Consider the following 17,102-nt stretch of genomic DNA (forward strand, 5'->3'; position numbering starts at 1 on the left):
ATAGGACAAATCCACTCGGGTAACAACTATGAGGACTCAGGATCTTTTTAAACTCTCAAATGGACAGAATTTAAAGATAAATAAATGATTTAACATCAAGATAGATCTTAATCCACACACTTCATAAGTTAGAGACAAATAAATGGTTTAACATCAAGATATATGAAACCAAACTAATTCTGTTATAGAAAATATTCCCAAACGAAAAATAGCAGCCTAATAAACACTTAAACACTAAGATATCAAACCAATTTAAAAAGCACAAACAATGTTGGCCTCTAATAAACTATAGCTTATAGTAAGTGCCAACACTATACATCCCACTAATAGCAAATGTCAACATTATAGTCTACCAAATCTTTCCACAACCCTAACATCAAATTAAGTTGCCTGTACATATTTGAGCATAAACAAAGTGTATCTAATGTCCTGATTTATAGAAGACTTCACTAAAAAAGATTGCAAATGACATATTCAGACTAAAAAGAATTACAGTTGTAGTTGCATGTCATACCCCAATTTTTGACCTAAGGTCCTACATTCATGTGCCTTTTGACCCTGATTAGTCTCTGACTTTTCAAGGAAATTTCGGTAGATGGGTACTTTAAAATACCTCATTTTTTGTTCCGATATCGGGCCCTCTTCTCTCCTTTCTTTTTTTAGTAAAATTTCCATCTTTTATTAATTTTTTTGTAATTTTAATTTTAATTTTTAGTTATTTTTATTCTTTTATTTTAGTCACTTTTTTTTTCCTTGTTTAAATGTCCAAAAGAAAATGTCCAAAAAAACATAGTACAAGTCTTGTTTACACGCCACTTTCAAAGGCACAATCTCAGAGTCAGAAACTTTTTTTTCCTATTATTTTCCATTTTACCTTTTTTATTTTTAGTTTAATTACTTCTATAAGTTTTTTTATTTTTTATTATATAACTTTTTTTAATGAGTCCAAAAATAAAATGTCCATGGTTCAAAATTTTCAAGTCAAGTGTCAACTTTCACATTCCTCTTTTAAAATTCACCATTAAACACCATTCAAATCACCATCAAAATCCATTAAATCACTTTTCCATTCTCATCAACCTCCTCACCTATAAATAGAGCCCTCATTCCACACTTCAAACACACCAAAAGTTCTCTTGAGTTGTCAAAGAACTTTTCTCTCTTCTCCCTCATTTAGCTTGTGTTGACGAGCTATTCTTTTCTTCTCTCTCTTTTTTCTGTCCCTTCGGAATAAGTCCCTTCGGAATTTTTTCCCTTCGGTAATTTTTGTCCCTTCGGTTCTCCCTTTCTTTTATTTTCTTGCATTTTATTTATATTTAGCATTTTATTTTATTTCTATTTAGCATTTTAATTATTGTCATTTATTTTCCTGCAATTAGAATGTATTTAGGTCCAATGTAAATATAAATAAGAAAAGTGTGTGTGTGTGGGTGTGTGTCTTTTATTTCTTTATCGCTTTATATATATATAAAAAAATACAAAAAATTAGATTAGGGATTTTGTGGTGACCCAACGTCACCACAAAAATCCACGCGCTTTTAATTTTATTGCTCCGTTAGTTTAATTTTCATTTATTATTCCAAAAACAACAAAAACATTCAAAAAATCAAAAATCACAAAAATATTTTCATAATAAACCTTGATTTTCAATCAAGTGATCGTTCTTTTTTATTTTATTTCTTAATCAAACTTCAATCAATTTAATCATACCTTGAGTCCATTTTTCTTTCAATATAAAAAATACAAACCAATTCTCATTTGCCACTTGGCTTTTTATTTTAAAACCTTTTTTCAAAACCAATAAAAAACACAAAACAAATCAAACGTCATTTGTTTAACCCCGAACTACGAGGTTTTGATCCCTCACGGGTACGTAGGCAGAGGACACTCGCCCTTCCAAATCAATAAAATGTAGATAATTAGGTCTTCCTTTTTTTTTAATCATTTCAAAGTTTCATTTTTTTAAAAATAAAAGCAAGCAAGTTTATAGCACAAAATGTTAAATAAAACCAAAAGGTTCTCGTAGAGTACTACGAATATTTAGGGTGCTAATACCTTCCCTAAATATAACCAACCCCCGGACCCCCCAATTTAAATAAATTTTTTCAAAGTCGTGAAATAAAAAGTAAGTCAAAAGCTAATCAAATAGCCTTGATCTCCAAAAAATGACGCGACAGAAATGGCGACTCCGCTGGGGAATTGCCTTAAGAGGGTTAAGCCTAACTTGGTTTTGTTTAAAATTTTGTGCTTTAAACTTGCTTAAAAAATCCAAAAAAATCAACAAAAAAAAAAGATGGAAATACGTGTATGTATATTCTCCCCTTCTTCTTTCTTCTTTCTTTTAACGTGAGTGGTGAGATAAGTTCTACACCCGGACTTGAGGGAAATTAAGATAGGACCGGGTATAATCATAGTTTCCATGCCAAGAGTACTCTTCGGTATTGGTACATGTGATAACCCACTCAATGGAGGGATCTTGGAGGTATACTTTTGTCGTCGTGAGTACTCGCGTATGGCATGTTACTTTCAAGTGACCGTCGAAGTTGAGAACTTTTAGTCACCTTTAACCCATCTTGGCCTTTTAGGACGTAGTGCGGTGGCTAGTCGAGAGTACTCTCGTATTGGTTGACACGCGATACTACACCCAAACGAGACTAACCTACGAATTTTGTTGGAACGAGAGTACTCTCGTCACCTAACAAATATTCGGAAGTGGTTGAAAACTTTGGGAACTTTGTAGAACCCGTGATACAGGTACATTTGAAACCATAGTCCTTACCAAATGGCGTTGTTACCCTTGACTCCAACATATGGACTTAAACCTCACCATGTTTTCATCGTTCTTGTTGCATAATCATGCATACATGCATTCATTCATAAACTTTTTCTCATTAAATACCGAAGGACTTAGATAAGTTTTTATAAATATCAGAGGTATGGACCTTGTAAAAAGGAATACCAAGTAATACAATTTCATAAGTCTTAAAATAGACCTTAGCTTTGTTGGGGACTTTGTCTTTGGCTTTGCTTTGTTCTTAATGGAACTGTATGTAATATTTCAAAATAATCAAATGAAATAACATTCCTTATGATGTTTACAATTACTTTGACAAGTCATTCGAAAAAAAATGTGTTTTTTTTGCATAAGCATCATGCATCATTTTGCATTTCATAGTCTCAATTCCGAGTCTCACAAATTCTTCTTTTCCATAAAAGGTCAACCCGTTTCAAAAGTGGTCCGACTGTTCTCATCCAAAGTCAACTCGCACTTACAACACTCGTGCAAACAAAAAGAAAGAACATATATGTTTGAACAAGAAATCCACGAGCATTCGCGAAGAGGCAACAACACTCCAGGCCGAGTTAAAGAGATTGAGTACCCTGGTAGTTTCACTGGTAGCTTCGCAGTTCCAGCAAGGGCTCGAACGACAATATCAACAGCCTCGACAACAGGCTCCAAGGATGCAGTTTGACCCAATCCAAATGACATATGCGGAGCTGCTTCCCATCTTGCTCATGAAGAACCTTGTCCAAACTAGAGCGCCTCCTCAGGTGCCTAACGAGTTGCCGGTTTGGTATCAACCTGACCTATCCTGTGCTTTCCATCAAGGGGCACCAGGTCATGATATCGAGCACTGTTTTGCGTTGCAGAAGATAGTTCAGAAGTTGATCCGAAAAAACCTTATACCTTTCGAAGAGTTTGAATTTGAATGTGCAAGTTAATTCGCTATCAGATCTTGGTATCTAAGGTTGACACATGAAATGTTTAATCTGCAATCGGGTCGTTGCTGATGTTTATTTCTATTACTCATCTGTTCAATTAATATGTTTGTTTGTTGCTTTATGTTTTTCAAAAAAAATCCTTTCGTCCCACCCGAGATGGAAGTGAACTTGTTTAGGGCTTTTTGCTTTATGTATTTTCATCATTAAAAAAAGTCGCTTTGATCCCGACTTTGTTTTTATTTTGTGCTTTTTTTCTTGGAAAAAATGGTAATACAAAAAACCAAAAAATTATTTTTTTCCTTTAATCATTTCCACGTATCTGCATAATCATAATGTTTATATCAATAATCAAATCATGCATTAATAAACCCGTTGAACACATTAACCATGTACTCTCTTCCAACTGTGAGTTCCCTGTGTCCGAAGCTGAAGAAGGAGAATGAAGAGATTCCCGATGAGATCTCTCACATACTGGGGCATCTTAGCCATTGAAGCTGCAAACAAAAGGAGATTGTCCAGAAGATGACTTTCGATTACAAAGACTGGCTCGGGGTGCTACCATTCGCTTTTCTCAGATATCGTACTTCAGTACACATTTCAACAGGGGCAGCCCCCCCTCCTTCCCCAATATGCAACATGGAGGTCGTGCTTCCCGTGAAGATCGAAGTCCCGTCAATAGGAGTTCTGATAAAGTCCAAGCTTGATCGAATTTAAACGCATGACGACCTTGTACAAATATATCAAAAGAGGTTTGAAACAAGCTTCTAACAAAAAGGTCCGTCCCCATGAATTTCAAGAAGGGAACTTTGTACTACTTTCCAACCAGACTCCAGGGGCAAGTGGATGCCTAGTTATGAAGGCCCATGTGCAATGACTTTTACAATTATGGACGGCAACAAACTCACACGTCCTATGAATGCCAGTGCAGTCAAGAAATACTCTGTCAAAAATATGAGCTCGATAAGTCGCGAATCTAAAAAGGCGACTTAGGCAAAAATGAGCGTCTCGGTGGACTGAAAACCCAAAAGGGCGGTCCAGGCAAAAATTAGAGACAAAAAAAAATGATGATTTATCCTGATAGATTGAAAACCCGAAAAGGGCGATCTATGCAAAAGTTAAGGATCATGACAAAGTAACTGCATCAGTCAGGCACAATCCACTTGGGGCATACATGTTATCAAAGAACCTCCGATTCGAAGCATCTGCAAATCAAAGACTCGAAACAGGGGCATTCAAAGTTGTTTGGGAGTATAACGGTTATTGTGTTCAATGTACCTTCCAATATATTTACCATTTTCCAAATTTTTCAAAGATCCGTGGAGCCATGCCATTGGCAGGTCCCCACTCAATTCATCAAATTTGAGCCTGTGCCCATTTATTTGGAACTCCCGTTTATTCTATTTGCAAAATTTCTTCTATTTTTGATGGCAATACTTGAAGCAAAAATTTTCAAAATATAAATTTTTTTACATCTTTTGAAAAGTGTGAACAACAAACACGCTCTCTTTGAACTTATGAGTAGGTGAAGCGTACATCAGCATCCGCCTCGAAAACGGTTACACTCCGAAATAGAAACATGGCTAAGCAATGTGGAAAGGACCTCTGCTTTGAGCAAGATGCTATCACAGTCCAAAAATACAAAAATTACAAAAATAAAAGCTCGCTAAGTTGAAAACCTGAAAAGGCGATTTAGGCAATAGAGAGCGTCCCGGTGGACTGAAAACCCGAAAGGGCGGTCCAGGCAAAAATTAGGGGCATAAAAAAGGAATATACTCCCGGTGGACTGAAAACCTGAAAGGGCGGTCCAGGCAAAAGTTAGGGATTTTCAAAAAAAATATACAAAATATGACTGTTGAAGCATACCAGTGGAAGAACACTCCGCGTCGGTTTACAAAATGGCAACTTCTTCCAGATTCTTTTGGTTAACAATGGGCTTTATCCCCAGGAGACATCTGTTGCTACCTTGTGCCTGACTTTACCTCGTCAACGGCTCGATTGGTTCACAATAATATCATCTCTAAGGAAGTTTGTCGAGTGTTTGTGCTGCGATGTCAGTCCGCCTCCTGTCTTACCTGTCTTGTCTCGTTTCATCAAGTCACCTGTCATATACACTTCATACAGTCATACGAATTACATTCATACATTCATACATTCATACACTAATACTTTCACATATTCATACATTCATTCATACCCAGCATATACACAACATCATTCATACATAACCGCATTGGTCACCCATAGTCTTGTTTTGTCGTATCCCTTCAGTTCGATCTTCCCTCATGGTGCGTCAAGAAAATAGCTTGCAAACCTATTTTGTTACCTTGGTGTCAAGTGGATAGCTTGCAAACCTATTTTGTTACCTTCGTGTCAAGCGAATAGCTTGCAAACCTCTATTGTTATCTTGTCTCAAGCGAATAGCTTGCAAACCTCTATTGTTATCTTGGTGTCAAGCGAATAGCTTGCAAACATATTTTGTTACCTATGAGTCAAGTGAATAGCTTGCAAACATCTTTTGTTACCTGCGTGTCAAGCGAATAGCTTGCAAACCTCTTTTGTCATCATGAGTGTCAAGCGAATAACTTGCAAATATCTTTTGTTACCTGTGTGTCAAGCGAATAGCTTGCAAATATCTTTTGTTACCTATGAGTCAAGCGAATAGCTTGCAAACATCTTTTGTTACCTGTGTGTCAAGCGAATAGCTTGCAACCCTCTTTTGGCATCATGTGTGTCAAGCGAATAGCTTGCAAACATCTTTGGTTACCTTTGTGTCAAGCGAATAGCTTGCAAACATAATTTGTTACCAGTGTGTCAAGCGAATAGCTTGCAAACATAATTTGTTACCAGTATGTCAAGCGAATAGCTTGCAAACATCTTTTGGTACCTGCGTGTCAAGCGAATAGCTTGCAAACCTCTTTTGTCATCATGAGTGTCAAGCGAATAGCTTGCAAATATCTTTTGGTACCTGTGTGTCAAGCGAATAGCTTGCAAACATCTTTTGTTATCTTTGGTGTCAAGCGAATAGCTTGCAAACATCTTTTGTTACCTATGTGTCAAGCGAATAGCTTGCAAACATCTTTTGTTACCTATGTGTCAAGCGAATAGTTTGCAAACCTTTTCTGTTGCCTTTGTGTCAAGCGAGTAGCTTGCAAACACATTTTGCTTCATTGGGTCAAGCGAATAGCTTGCAAAATACCTTTAGAGTCGGGTTAATATCCTGTCAGATGTCTTTAAATCAGGTTGATACCCTGCAAATGCTTCTAATCAAGTCAATTTCAATGGTGTCGTCCCCAGTTTATCTGTTCTAGAGACGTCGCCAATCAATTTCAATTTCAATAGTGGCATCCCCAGCTTAGCTGTTCTAGTGATGTCACTAATCAATTTCAATTTCAATAGTGTCATTCCCAGCTTAGCTGTTCAAGAGATGTCGCTAAAAGTCTTGTAGACAATCTTTTCCCCAGTGAAACTACATTCCCTAGCGGAGTCGGATCCCTTTCTTTAACAAACTTGGGTATCCCGTTGTTGTTTCTCTCCCCAGTCAAATCATCTTTGCCGTCCTGCATTCATACTTATATCATGAGCATTTCACAGCATCTTAGGTCCAAAATTGGTGTACTTTTGTATTTAAGTCTCTTCGTTCCGTCAACTCGAAGATTCCATCTTCAAATCTCCGGACGAAGAAACTTAAATAGGGGCATCTGTCATACCCCAATTTTTGACCTAAGGTCCTACATTCATGTGCCTTTTGACCCTGATTAGTCTCTGACTTTTCAAGGAAATTTCGGTAGATGGGTACTTTAAAATACCTCATTTTTTGTTCCGATATCGGGCCCTCTTCTCTCCTTTCTTTTTTTAGTAAAATTTCCATCTTTTATTAATTTTTTTGTAATTTTAATTTTAATTTTTAGTTATTTTTATTCTTTTATTTTAGTCACTTTTTTTTTCCTTGTTTAAATGTCCAAAAGAAAATGTCCAAAAAAACATAGTACAAGTCTTGTTTACACGCCACTTTCAAAGGCACAATCTCAGAGTCAGAAACTTTTTTTTCCTATTATTTTCCATTTTACCTTTTTTATTTTTAGTTTAATTACTTCTATAAGTTTTTTATTTTTTATTATATAACTTTTTTTAATGAGTCCAAAAATAAAATGTCCATGGTTCAAAATTTTCAAGTCAAGTGTCAACTTTCACATTCCTCTTTTAAAATTCACCATTAAACACCATTCAAATCACCATCAAAATCCATTAAATCACTTTTCCATTCTCATCAACCTCCTCACCTATAAATAGAGCCCTCATTCCACACTTCAAACACACCAAAAGTTCTCTTGAGTTGTCAAAGAACTTTTCTCTCTTCTCCCTCATTTAGCTTGTGTTGACGAGCTATTCTTTTCTTCTCTCTCTTTTTTCTGTCCCTTCGGAATAAGTCCCTTCGGAATTTTTTCCCTTCGGTAATTTTTGTCCCTTCGGTTCTCCCTTTCTTTTATTTTCTTGCATTTTATTTATATTTAGCATTTTATTTTATTTCTATTTAGCATTTTAATTATTGTCATTTATTTTCCTGCAATTAGAATGTATTTAGGTCCAATGTAAATATAAATAAGAAAAGTGTGTGTGTGTGGGTGTGTGTCTTTTATTTCTTTATCGCTTTATATATATATAAAAAAATACAAAAAATTAGATTAGGGATTTTGTGGTGACCCAACGTCACCACAAAAATCCACGCGCTTTTAATTTTATTGCTCCGTTAGTTTAATTTTCATTTATTATTCCAAAAACAACAAAAACATTCAAAAAATCAAAAATCACAAAAATATTTTCATAATAAACCTTGATTTTCAATCAAGTGATCGTTCTTTTTTATTTTATTTCTTAATCAAACTTCAATCAATTTAATCATACCTTGAGTCCATTTTTCTTTCAATATAAAAAATACAAACCAATTCTCATTTGCCACTTGGCTTTTTATTTTAAAACCTTTTTTCAAAACCAATAAAAAACACAAAACAAATCAAACGTCATTTGTTTAACCCCGAACTACGAGGTTTTGATCCCTCACGGGTACGTAGGCAGAGGACACTCGCCCTTCCAAATCAATAAAATGTAGATAATTAGGTCTTCCTTTTTTTTTAATCATTTCAAAGTTTCATTTTTTTAAAAATAAAAGCAAGCAAGTTTATAGCACAAAATGTTAAATAAAACCAAAAGGTTCTCGTAGAGTACTACGAATATTTAGGGTGCTAATACCTTCCCTAAATATAACCAACCCCCGGACCCCCCAATTTAAATAAATTTTTTCAAAGTCGTGAAATAAAAAGTAAGTCAAAAGCTAATCAAATAGCCTTGATCTCCAAAAAATGACGCGACATTGCAGGTAAGAAAACAGGTTCTTATTCATGTACCCCATCATAACAGTAGCAGTTTTGTATCATAGTTTATCATATCTACCATGTCGTCGACAAAATCACCTCCCATCCAAACATACACACATTGTCTGCTTGTCTATTATCCTTATTGGTATGTTTCCCTTTTGGCTAGAGTCCAAATTGTTCATGCAACCAAATCATGTTTGGAGGAATGACCATTGATACTATTTTTAGCTATTTTCAACTTGCTATCTTCAAGATACTTACCAGCTAAAGAGTCAAATATATAGCCAACACCTAACCCAACAGCCAAATCAATAGTGTAATGGCCTCTTGTACCAAGCAATCTCACAGCTTGCAACACATTCAATAAATCAAAAGTCCATGCCATCTCCCATCTCTTCATCCTCCTTATGTCCAATGAAGCTATCAATGAACCCGCCACATGACCCCAAAAAAACAGGAAAAATGATACATTCCCAACCGGAAAGTCCACACCAGAACCCAAAAATCACTATTTAACATTAACAAAACAAAAACACACAAGGTGTTAACGACATTATCAATGAAAGAAAACAACAACTGAATCACCAATCTAATCTTGAAATCGTAAGCGTCAGACAATATAACCCCAATGTTAATCGAATTCAAATCAATGAAATTTAAAATAGTCTCTGTCTCAAATTAGTGGCATAGGTTTGCAATGACTTAATAAATTTCATGATGAAAACCACATTTAGGGTAACAGTTCCAAACTTCAATTCTAAAAACCAAACACAATTAGAATATTAACTAAATTTTCAAATAATATACTGTGTAACACAAAATAAGTTAGTTTCGTAACTCCTCTTTTTAAACCAAAAATTGTTATATTCATTCTCTCATATCGTTCTGATTCTACTTACCAACATTCGTAAGGTTGTTATTCTTTTCATATCAAGAAGATGCTTGACCTGATAAGGTGACCGGTTTAGAAACTGCAATAGAAGATGTTTTTTACGGCAACACTTCATAAATATAATTGATGTATCTGTTAGACGGACCTCTTTAACAATCATCCTACTCTTGCTCCCCACATAATCTTTTTTTTTTTAAGGACTTGAAAGATCGTGAGAAAATTTGACAAAAGAGGATGATACTCAATAAATAATCAGAAATAAGAGAAAGCTCTTGGGACTCCCATTGAATATGAACATAAAAACATTTCAGCTTCAAACTCTAGTCACTGCGTTCTTTTGTCTTCAAAACTGGGATCTGCTGCTTGAACAGCCAGATTTCTGGTATCTTTAGCAAAAATGCTTCCTTGATGTGCCCCTACAATACAACCGGATATTTAGCAATCAATCGATAAAAAATTGAACAATAAACAGTTTAAAAGAAATTAGACTTCAACCTAAAGAAGAAAAGAATTTTCATATGGATCATGTCACAATCAAAATCAATAAAATATTCGAGTTGGTACGGGCAAGGTCTAAAGGAAATAGTGTGACCAATATTCTAATGAATTTAGAAAGAAAGGCCAGTAAGGTAAAGAAAAGGATGACACGAAAAGGATCAGTGGATTTGGTACAGAAACTACACGTAGTTTTCAATCTCAACTGATTGTTCAAAGCTAATTTTGGTATTGTGTAATTTTAGTTGTCCGATATCATATTAAGGGAAATTACTACTGCAGGCGATATTTTTGGGGTAAAAGATACCGTAGTCTTTCAATCACTACCAATTTGGAGGTATTATAATACAGTATAAACTATAAAGTAGCCAAATCAAACTATGCAGTATGCTTGAGGATTACCGGCTGGAGTAGATACACGATCAACAGGTCCAACGGCACGGCTAGAACTGCCAGTAGCAGACAACTTCCCATGAAGCTCTTGAGGATTACTCACTAACCCTGTTTCATTTTCTCCACTATGCAAGTTACTATCATTGACCAGCTTTGCAGTGGATTTAGGCGAGAATGTTGTCGACCAAGATCCACCATCTTTGCAGTAGTTGCTCCAATCATAACAAACCTGTAGACGATGTGTAAAAGTTGTTTCAGAGTCAAATTATGGTAACTGAATTGAAGGCACATATCAACAGGTCCATAAAATAGCAAGCAAATTATTATTTTTTGTTTTTAAAACATCTATTTCATATGCATAAATTGACAGTTTAACCCTCAAGGCTCAAATATCTAATCCAAGTGGCAGATGGATCTAAGCAACTCAATCATAATTAACTGTCTAAGCATGATGTTTCTGCGAAATGAGGTCCATCGATAAGTATGAAGGGTTTGAAATTACTTCGATGATCCAACTATAAAGCTAGAAACAAAAATATAACAAAAAACTACATAGAAAGTAAATAACTACGGTTTTTAAAACAGCAATATGAAGCATACCGCGTAAGCATATATGGAACCGTCATTATTGAATGTACTGCAGGGTATGGGCTGACTACACCTCTGCATATTCTGCAAAAAATATTATAAATTGAAATAGCAGTAAATAACTTCAGAAAGAGAAAAGGTGAAAAGAAGACTGCATTATTTTCTAGATTTGATACATGGTTAATAGTGTACAGTAATTACGGTTTTAAGAACCTAGACAGAAATGGAACCACCCATATCTTATATTGAAAGGATCATCCTTCAATTTTACTATGAAGTGATAAAAAGAAAATTAGAGACAAGTTTCCTCACGGCCCCACAGTGAAAAATACGGGCAAGAGGTATAATAACAGACAAAACTTTATCGGATCCTAGGTCGGGACTGACGGGGCTCGAACCCGCAGCTTCCGCCATGACAGGGCGGTGCTCTGACCGATTGAACTACAATCCCAGGAATAAAAATTAGGTGTACATCATAAAAATTCTTAGATTAGATATATATTATCTTTAATTTCTCTTCATTATTCATTAGGAAAGAAGTATTTATTAGAAAAAGAACTGATATTTGTTGATTGATGTGATTATGATCATGCTCAATAACTTGAGCTCCTGTATTCTTAACCGGGATTAACAGTCACAGTGCATTCATAAACTGTGTGTAGCAAAAATCTTCACTCTTTTACAGTATAAAGGGAATCATGAACACAATGAATATGAATTAAAAGAATAAGCTAGATTACTAATCAAACATATTGCCTTCATTGAATGCTAACCATGATGATCATGTATATAAAAAAACCAATAAAACCTTAACATAGTAATTATGGACATTTGGTTACTTCCAAAGGCAAATAAATAAATCTTAGGATATTACATGATATGTGCCAATAAAGTATGGTCTCAATATTTACTTGCAAGCAACATGTAAATTCATCATATCATATCTCAGTTCAGCAAACTAATATGATAAGTGAGGTCTCAGTAGAGTCTCAAGTTATCATATGATGGTAACAGATAAGGAAAATAAATCTTAGGATTTACATGATATGTACCAAAAGAGTATGGTCTCAATATTTGCTTGCAAGGAACATGTAAATTCATCATATCATATCTCAGTTCAGCAAACTAATATGATAAGTGAAGTCTCAGCAGAGCCTCAAGTCATCACATAATGTTAACAGATGCCTCATTGTCATACAATAAGAACAGATAATCAAAACTTGAGAATTCAATCCAGATATTCAATAGAGCCTCAAGTTATCATATGATGGTAGCAGATGCCTCATTGTCAGACAATAAGAACAGATAATCAAAACTTAAAAATTCAATCGAGCTAATCTCTCTCTCCAAAGAAAAAATCTGAGATTCAAACATCAACATAAGTTGAAAAAAAAAAATCATAATGTAAAGATTTTTACTCTTTAAAATAGGAAAGATTGAATAAAATTGGCAAAATTCAAGTTCATAATAAATACCTCATAAAACAAACAAAAATATTACCAAACCCCATTTTTAAGAATTATTAAGTACACTATCAACATATGCCTAAAGCACAACAAAACAGAATAAGTAAAAAGCACTTCAAATTACACGTAGAGACTAATTACTACAAAGAATCTAACCTTCTCTGGTGGAAGATCAATGCCCAAATTCCCACGGGACAAGATGATTCCATCAGCTTCTTGTAGAATCTCATCAAAATGGGTCAATCCCTAAAAAGAACAGATATATAAATGCAGTTGAATCAGCATAGCTGATAAGGATCTAACTAAGAAATAATTCATTTTTGTCCAATACACAATGAAGAAATGCAATTCACCTCAATCTTTTAAATCTTAGATCACCTAATGTAGAATTATAAGTGTCCCTACAACACTATATAACATTACTAATAAAAATAGTTCTTCTAAGTGCATATGATACCACACCACTCCTATCAAAGAGGAATAAGCTAAATGTTGCTTCACCAACAAATGGCAACATGTTTAATATTAACCCAGGCCCTGCACCTAGACACAGCAGGAAAAAAAACCAGCAAAAACGATAAAAAAAACATCAGCAGCAAAGCCACAAAGAAAGCTAGTAACCACACCAAAAACCTGACCAGCAAAATGAAGAAAAAGGACACCAAAACTCAGCAACACAGGCTGATCAAAACAAATCTAAACACAAGTTTGAAAAGTTCTACCTCTTCTTGCTGTTCTTCTACTTTTTCCTCCTCTTCATTCATTAGTTCATCCCATCATTGTTTCATTTCTCTCAAACGATCCTTCATCCTTTTTAGCATCTGCAATCACATAAAAAACAGGAAAATAAATGCAGGATTCCAAATCCAAAAAAATCAAATTTTTCTAAGAAACAAAACAAAACAAATTATAAATGATCACTAATTTCCCAAGTTCATAGACAACAATTCCCATTTAGAGCATAACACTAAATTCATACAACAATTTCAGTCCTATACAACCAAATTAAAGCCTAAAAGAAGAAACTCAACTTGCTAAATCTGAATTCTTTCACAAGCTCCCAAATTAAAGCCTTTGAAGCATTCCATTCCCTTGCTTTCAGAAACCGAATCAAGGTTTCAGTTACATGTCCTTGATGAACATTCTGCAAGTAACATCAGTTAATTAGCTCCCACCAAAGCACTCTATCTAATTGAACCTTTCATCAGAGATTGGCATATCTCATCAAACCATATCAGAAAATTTGAGTCATTACCTGCCATTGATTACAGAAACATCAAAAACTTTAATACCAATTTTAAACTTCAGTACACAATTACAAATAAAACAATTGAAGTGCATGCCATTTTTTTTTTCAGACAGTTAATTGCCCTCTTCATACCTACACAATCAAAATCACAAAATTAAATCAAAAAATTAACAATTCAATTGATCAATTATATCAACAACATTAACAATATAATTAACAATTTGATTAACAATAACATTGTTTTGGCTACTTTATTTTAATTCCAGAAATTCCTTCACCATCTTTTCCTCTACTATTAATCCCCATCATAAACACAAACCAAAGTGAAACACAAAATTAGGGCACAAAATTAATTCCAAATCAAATTAAATTCAAATCAAACATAACCCTAATGAAATTCAACAACAATTTCACACCACAAGTGAAATAGATATAAGTATATGCATTCAAATTCAACAATTCAACAGTGAAATACAAAATTAGGGCACAAAACTAATCCCAACAGACAACAAACCTGAATCACTAAAACAAACCCTAAAAAAAACCAAGAAATCAAACCCTAAAATCAATAAAACAATTTTATGAACACATGCAAGCAAAATTACAACCGAAACAAATAAAATTTCTGGAAAACAAACCTTTGATGATGAAGGAAACTGAAGAAGAGGCAGATTCCTTGATTGAATGTATAATTTCCTTTGATGATTATTGATTGTGAGATGATTGCATGTTGATTTTGTTGATGTTTGAGTGAAGATTGGTGGAAATTTGAGAGGAAAAGGGAGAAAGGTTCGATGGAGAAGAAGAAAGAATTGGGAGAGAGTTGCTGAACGTGAAAATGGAAAAATGGAAGGAGGGTTACTGAGATTTTATACAGAAAGATACCTCCAATTACCAATTTACCAAACTACCCCCATAAGGGCAAAATGGTCAAAAAAACAGACATTTATTTTCTTATTTAGGTTAATAGATATATAGATAGATAGATAGATATAGGTATGATGAGAAAAGTAGAGGTCTTAAGTATGTATAGATGTGTGATTAAGAGGCATAAAGCAAAAAATTTAATGTTGCCTTTAAAATTATTTTTTTAATAAAATATTTATATAAAATCAATTTTGTGGTGACTAAAATTTGAATTCATGACCAAGAGTAATTGAAACATTTTTGAAAATTAGTTAAGCTATGCAAATGTCTATAATTTATATCTATCATATAATATACTTATAACCAAATTAATTTTTTAGAGGCCTTTTTTTCACCAAAAATTTTGAGGCTTAAAACCCTTGATTGGGTTGCTTGACCCTTAGGCCGGCCTTGAGAACCAATTTGTTGAGTTATATTGATTAAGACTTGCACACCCACATACATTTATATGTGTACGCGTGCGTATAAGCGTGACTTAAAAAAAAATGAGCCTTGCTATTTTGTACGAAGGATGTGTACAAGAAAAGCAAGAATGGACATGTGTTCCTTTTATAACAAATCAAGAAATCACATGTTTAACTTTTGACACCATATAAGGAGATAGTGGGTGAAAAATATTGCTATAAAAATCTATTCTTGCGTTTCTTCGCTTAGATTTTCGTAAGAAATAGGATTTTCCTAAAAAATATAGGACACTGAATTCATACTTCACAAATGGCCTTCAAATTCTCAAGGATGTCTCTTCCACCTAACATGACATGTAACTAGGGGTGGGCATGGTCTGGTTTTTGAAGAAAACCGAACTGAATTGTTGAAATGGTTCGAAAAAACCGAATCAAACCGTTTAAGGTTTGGAACTAACCGAACTGAACCAAAGTTATGATTCGATTAACCGTTTGCTTACCTATGAACCGAACCGAACCAAAACCAATATTTTGAACCAAAATGTATTTTTTGGTCCTTTTGCGAATTTATTAATTTATTTATTATTAGCAAAAGTGTAACGCAAATTTTTTATTTTTCTTTTCAAATTATATAGTTGAATGATGGATTTTGATGCTTATGTTCAGAAGATGGATACTTTTACACTGCCAGTTAAGAGGCAATTTGAATGCAACAGACAACAAGTAAAAGAGAGGCGATTGCGGTCCATTAAGAGAGCTGTTGAGAAGTGCTTCAAAGAGCTAGAAAATATGGAGACCCAAGTTAAGAAACTTGAATCTGAAAAGAATATACTTGATGGTCGAGTAAATGAGTTTGAATCTAAAAAGGGTGAATTTGAATGGCTGATGAAGGACTTTGAATCAGAAAATTTGAATTTCAAGAGCCGACAAAAGGAGTTTGAATCAAAAGAAAAGGAGTTTGAAGGAGTTATGACTTAAATCTAGCATTCAGAGCTGGGTGAGTTGGAAAGTTGGTGTTTGGGGGTGAGATTATGCATGTATGGTTGAGGCTAGAGGGTTTTAGGGAAGTGATTTGGGCTGCTTTTAGGTGATAAGTGATGCCTCTCCGAGAACACCAAATTAGGTCTTGGTGGTTATTTGAGTTTGAGAATGTGGAAGAATTGGAAGGAGAAGGGTTTTTCTAATCATTGATTTGATTGAGAGGGTCGATAATGGAGGATTTTATTGTTTTTTCATGTATTTTTGTATAAGTTATGTCCGTTATTTTTAGTGTTTATATTTCTGGGGTCGCTAAGTTGTTGAGCCCTACTATCCCCCTCCCCCTCAACACACACACACACACACACACACACACACACACACACACACACACTTGTGCGTGCGTGCATGACTTATAAAAAATATGGCATTTGGTTGAAACTTCATATAGGACACTCAAAATCTCAAGGACGACCCTTCCTTCTTACACGATGACGACATGTATTATTCCTTTTTGTCTTTGATTTGATTTGATTTAATATTTTATTATATACATACACTTCATATGATTAGCCTAGCTATATGAGTCAGAAACGGAGAAATCTCTTCAAATTA

General features: G+C 34.4%; 1 protein-coding gene across 2 annotated transcripts; it reads right to left on the reverse strand.

The window, feature by feature from the left end:
* Positions 1–10,058: 10,058 nt before the first annotated feature.
* LOC146934063 (uncharacterized) lies at positions 10,059–14,956 on the reverse strand. Of its 2 annotated transcripts, none has more exons than XM_085705912.1 (7): positions 14,817–14,956; positions 13,961–14,073; positions 13,652–13,750; positions 13,086–13,175; positions 11,476–11,547; positions 10,885–11,104; positions 10,059–10,403 (listed from the first exon to the last, which is right to left on the reverse strand). In XM_085705912.1, the coding sequence occupies exons 3-7, from the start codon at positions 13,691–13,693 to the stop codon at positions 10,312–10,314; spliced, it is 516 nt and encodes a 171-aa protein (XP_085562038.1). In that variant the 5' UTR covers positions 13,694–13,750; positions 13,961–14,073; positions 14,817–14,956; the 3' UTR covers positions 10,059–10,311. The 2 variants fall into 2 exon arrangements, with proteins under 2 accessions (XP_085562038.1, XP_085562039.1); XM_085705913.1 differs by lacking the exon at positions 14,817–14,956 and adding an exon at positions 14,185–14,312.
* Between the last annotated feature and the right edge of the window lie 2,146 nt (positions 14,957–17,102).

The sequence above is a fragment of the Medicago sativa genome, chromosome 4 (assembly GCF_051527215.1).
Source record: "Medicago sativa cultivar Bolivia chromosome 4, Bolivia_mono, whole genome shotgun sequence".
Taxonomy (NCBI): Eukaryota; Viridiplantae; Streptophyta; class Magnoliopsida; order Fabales; family Fabaceae; genus Medicago; species Medicago sativa.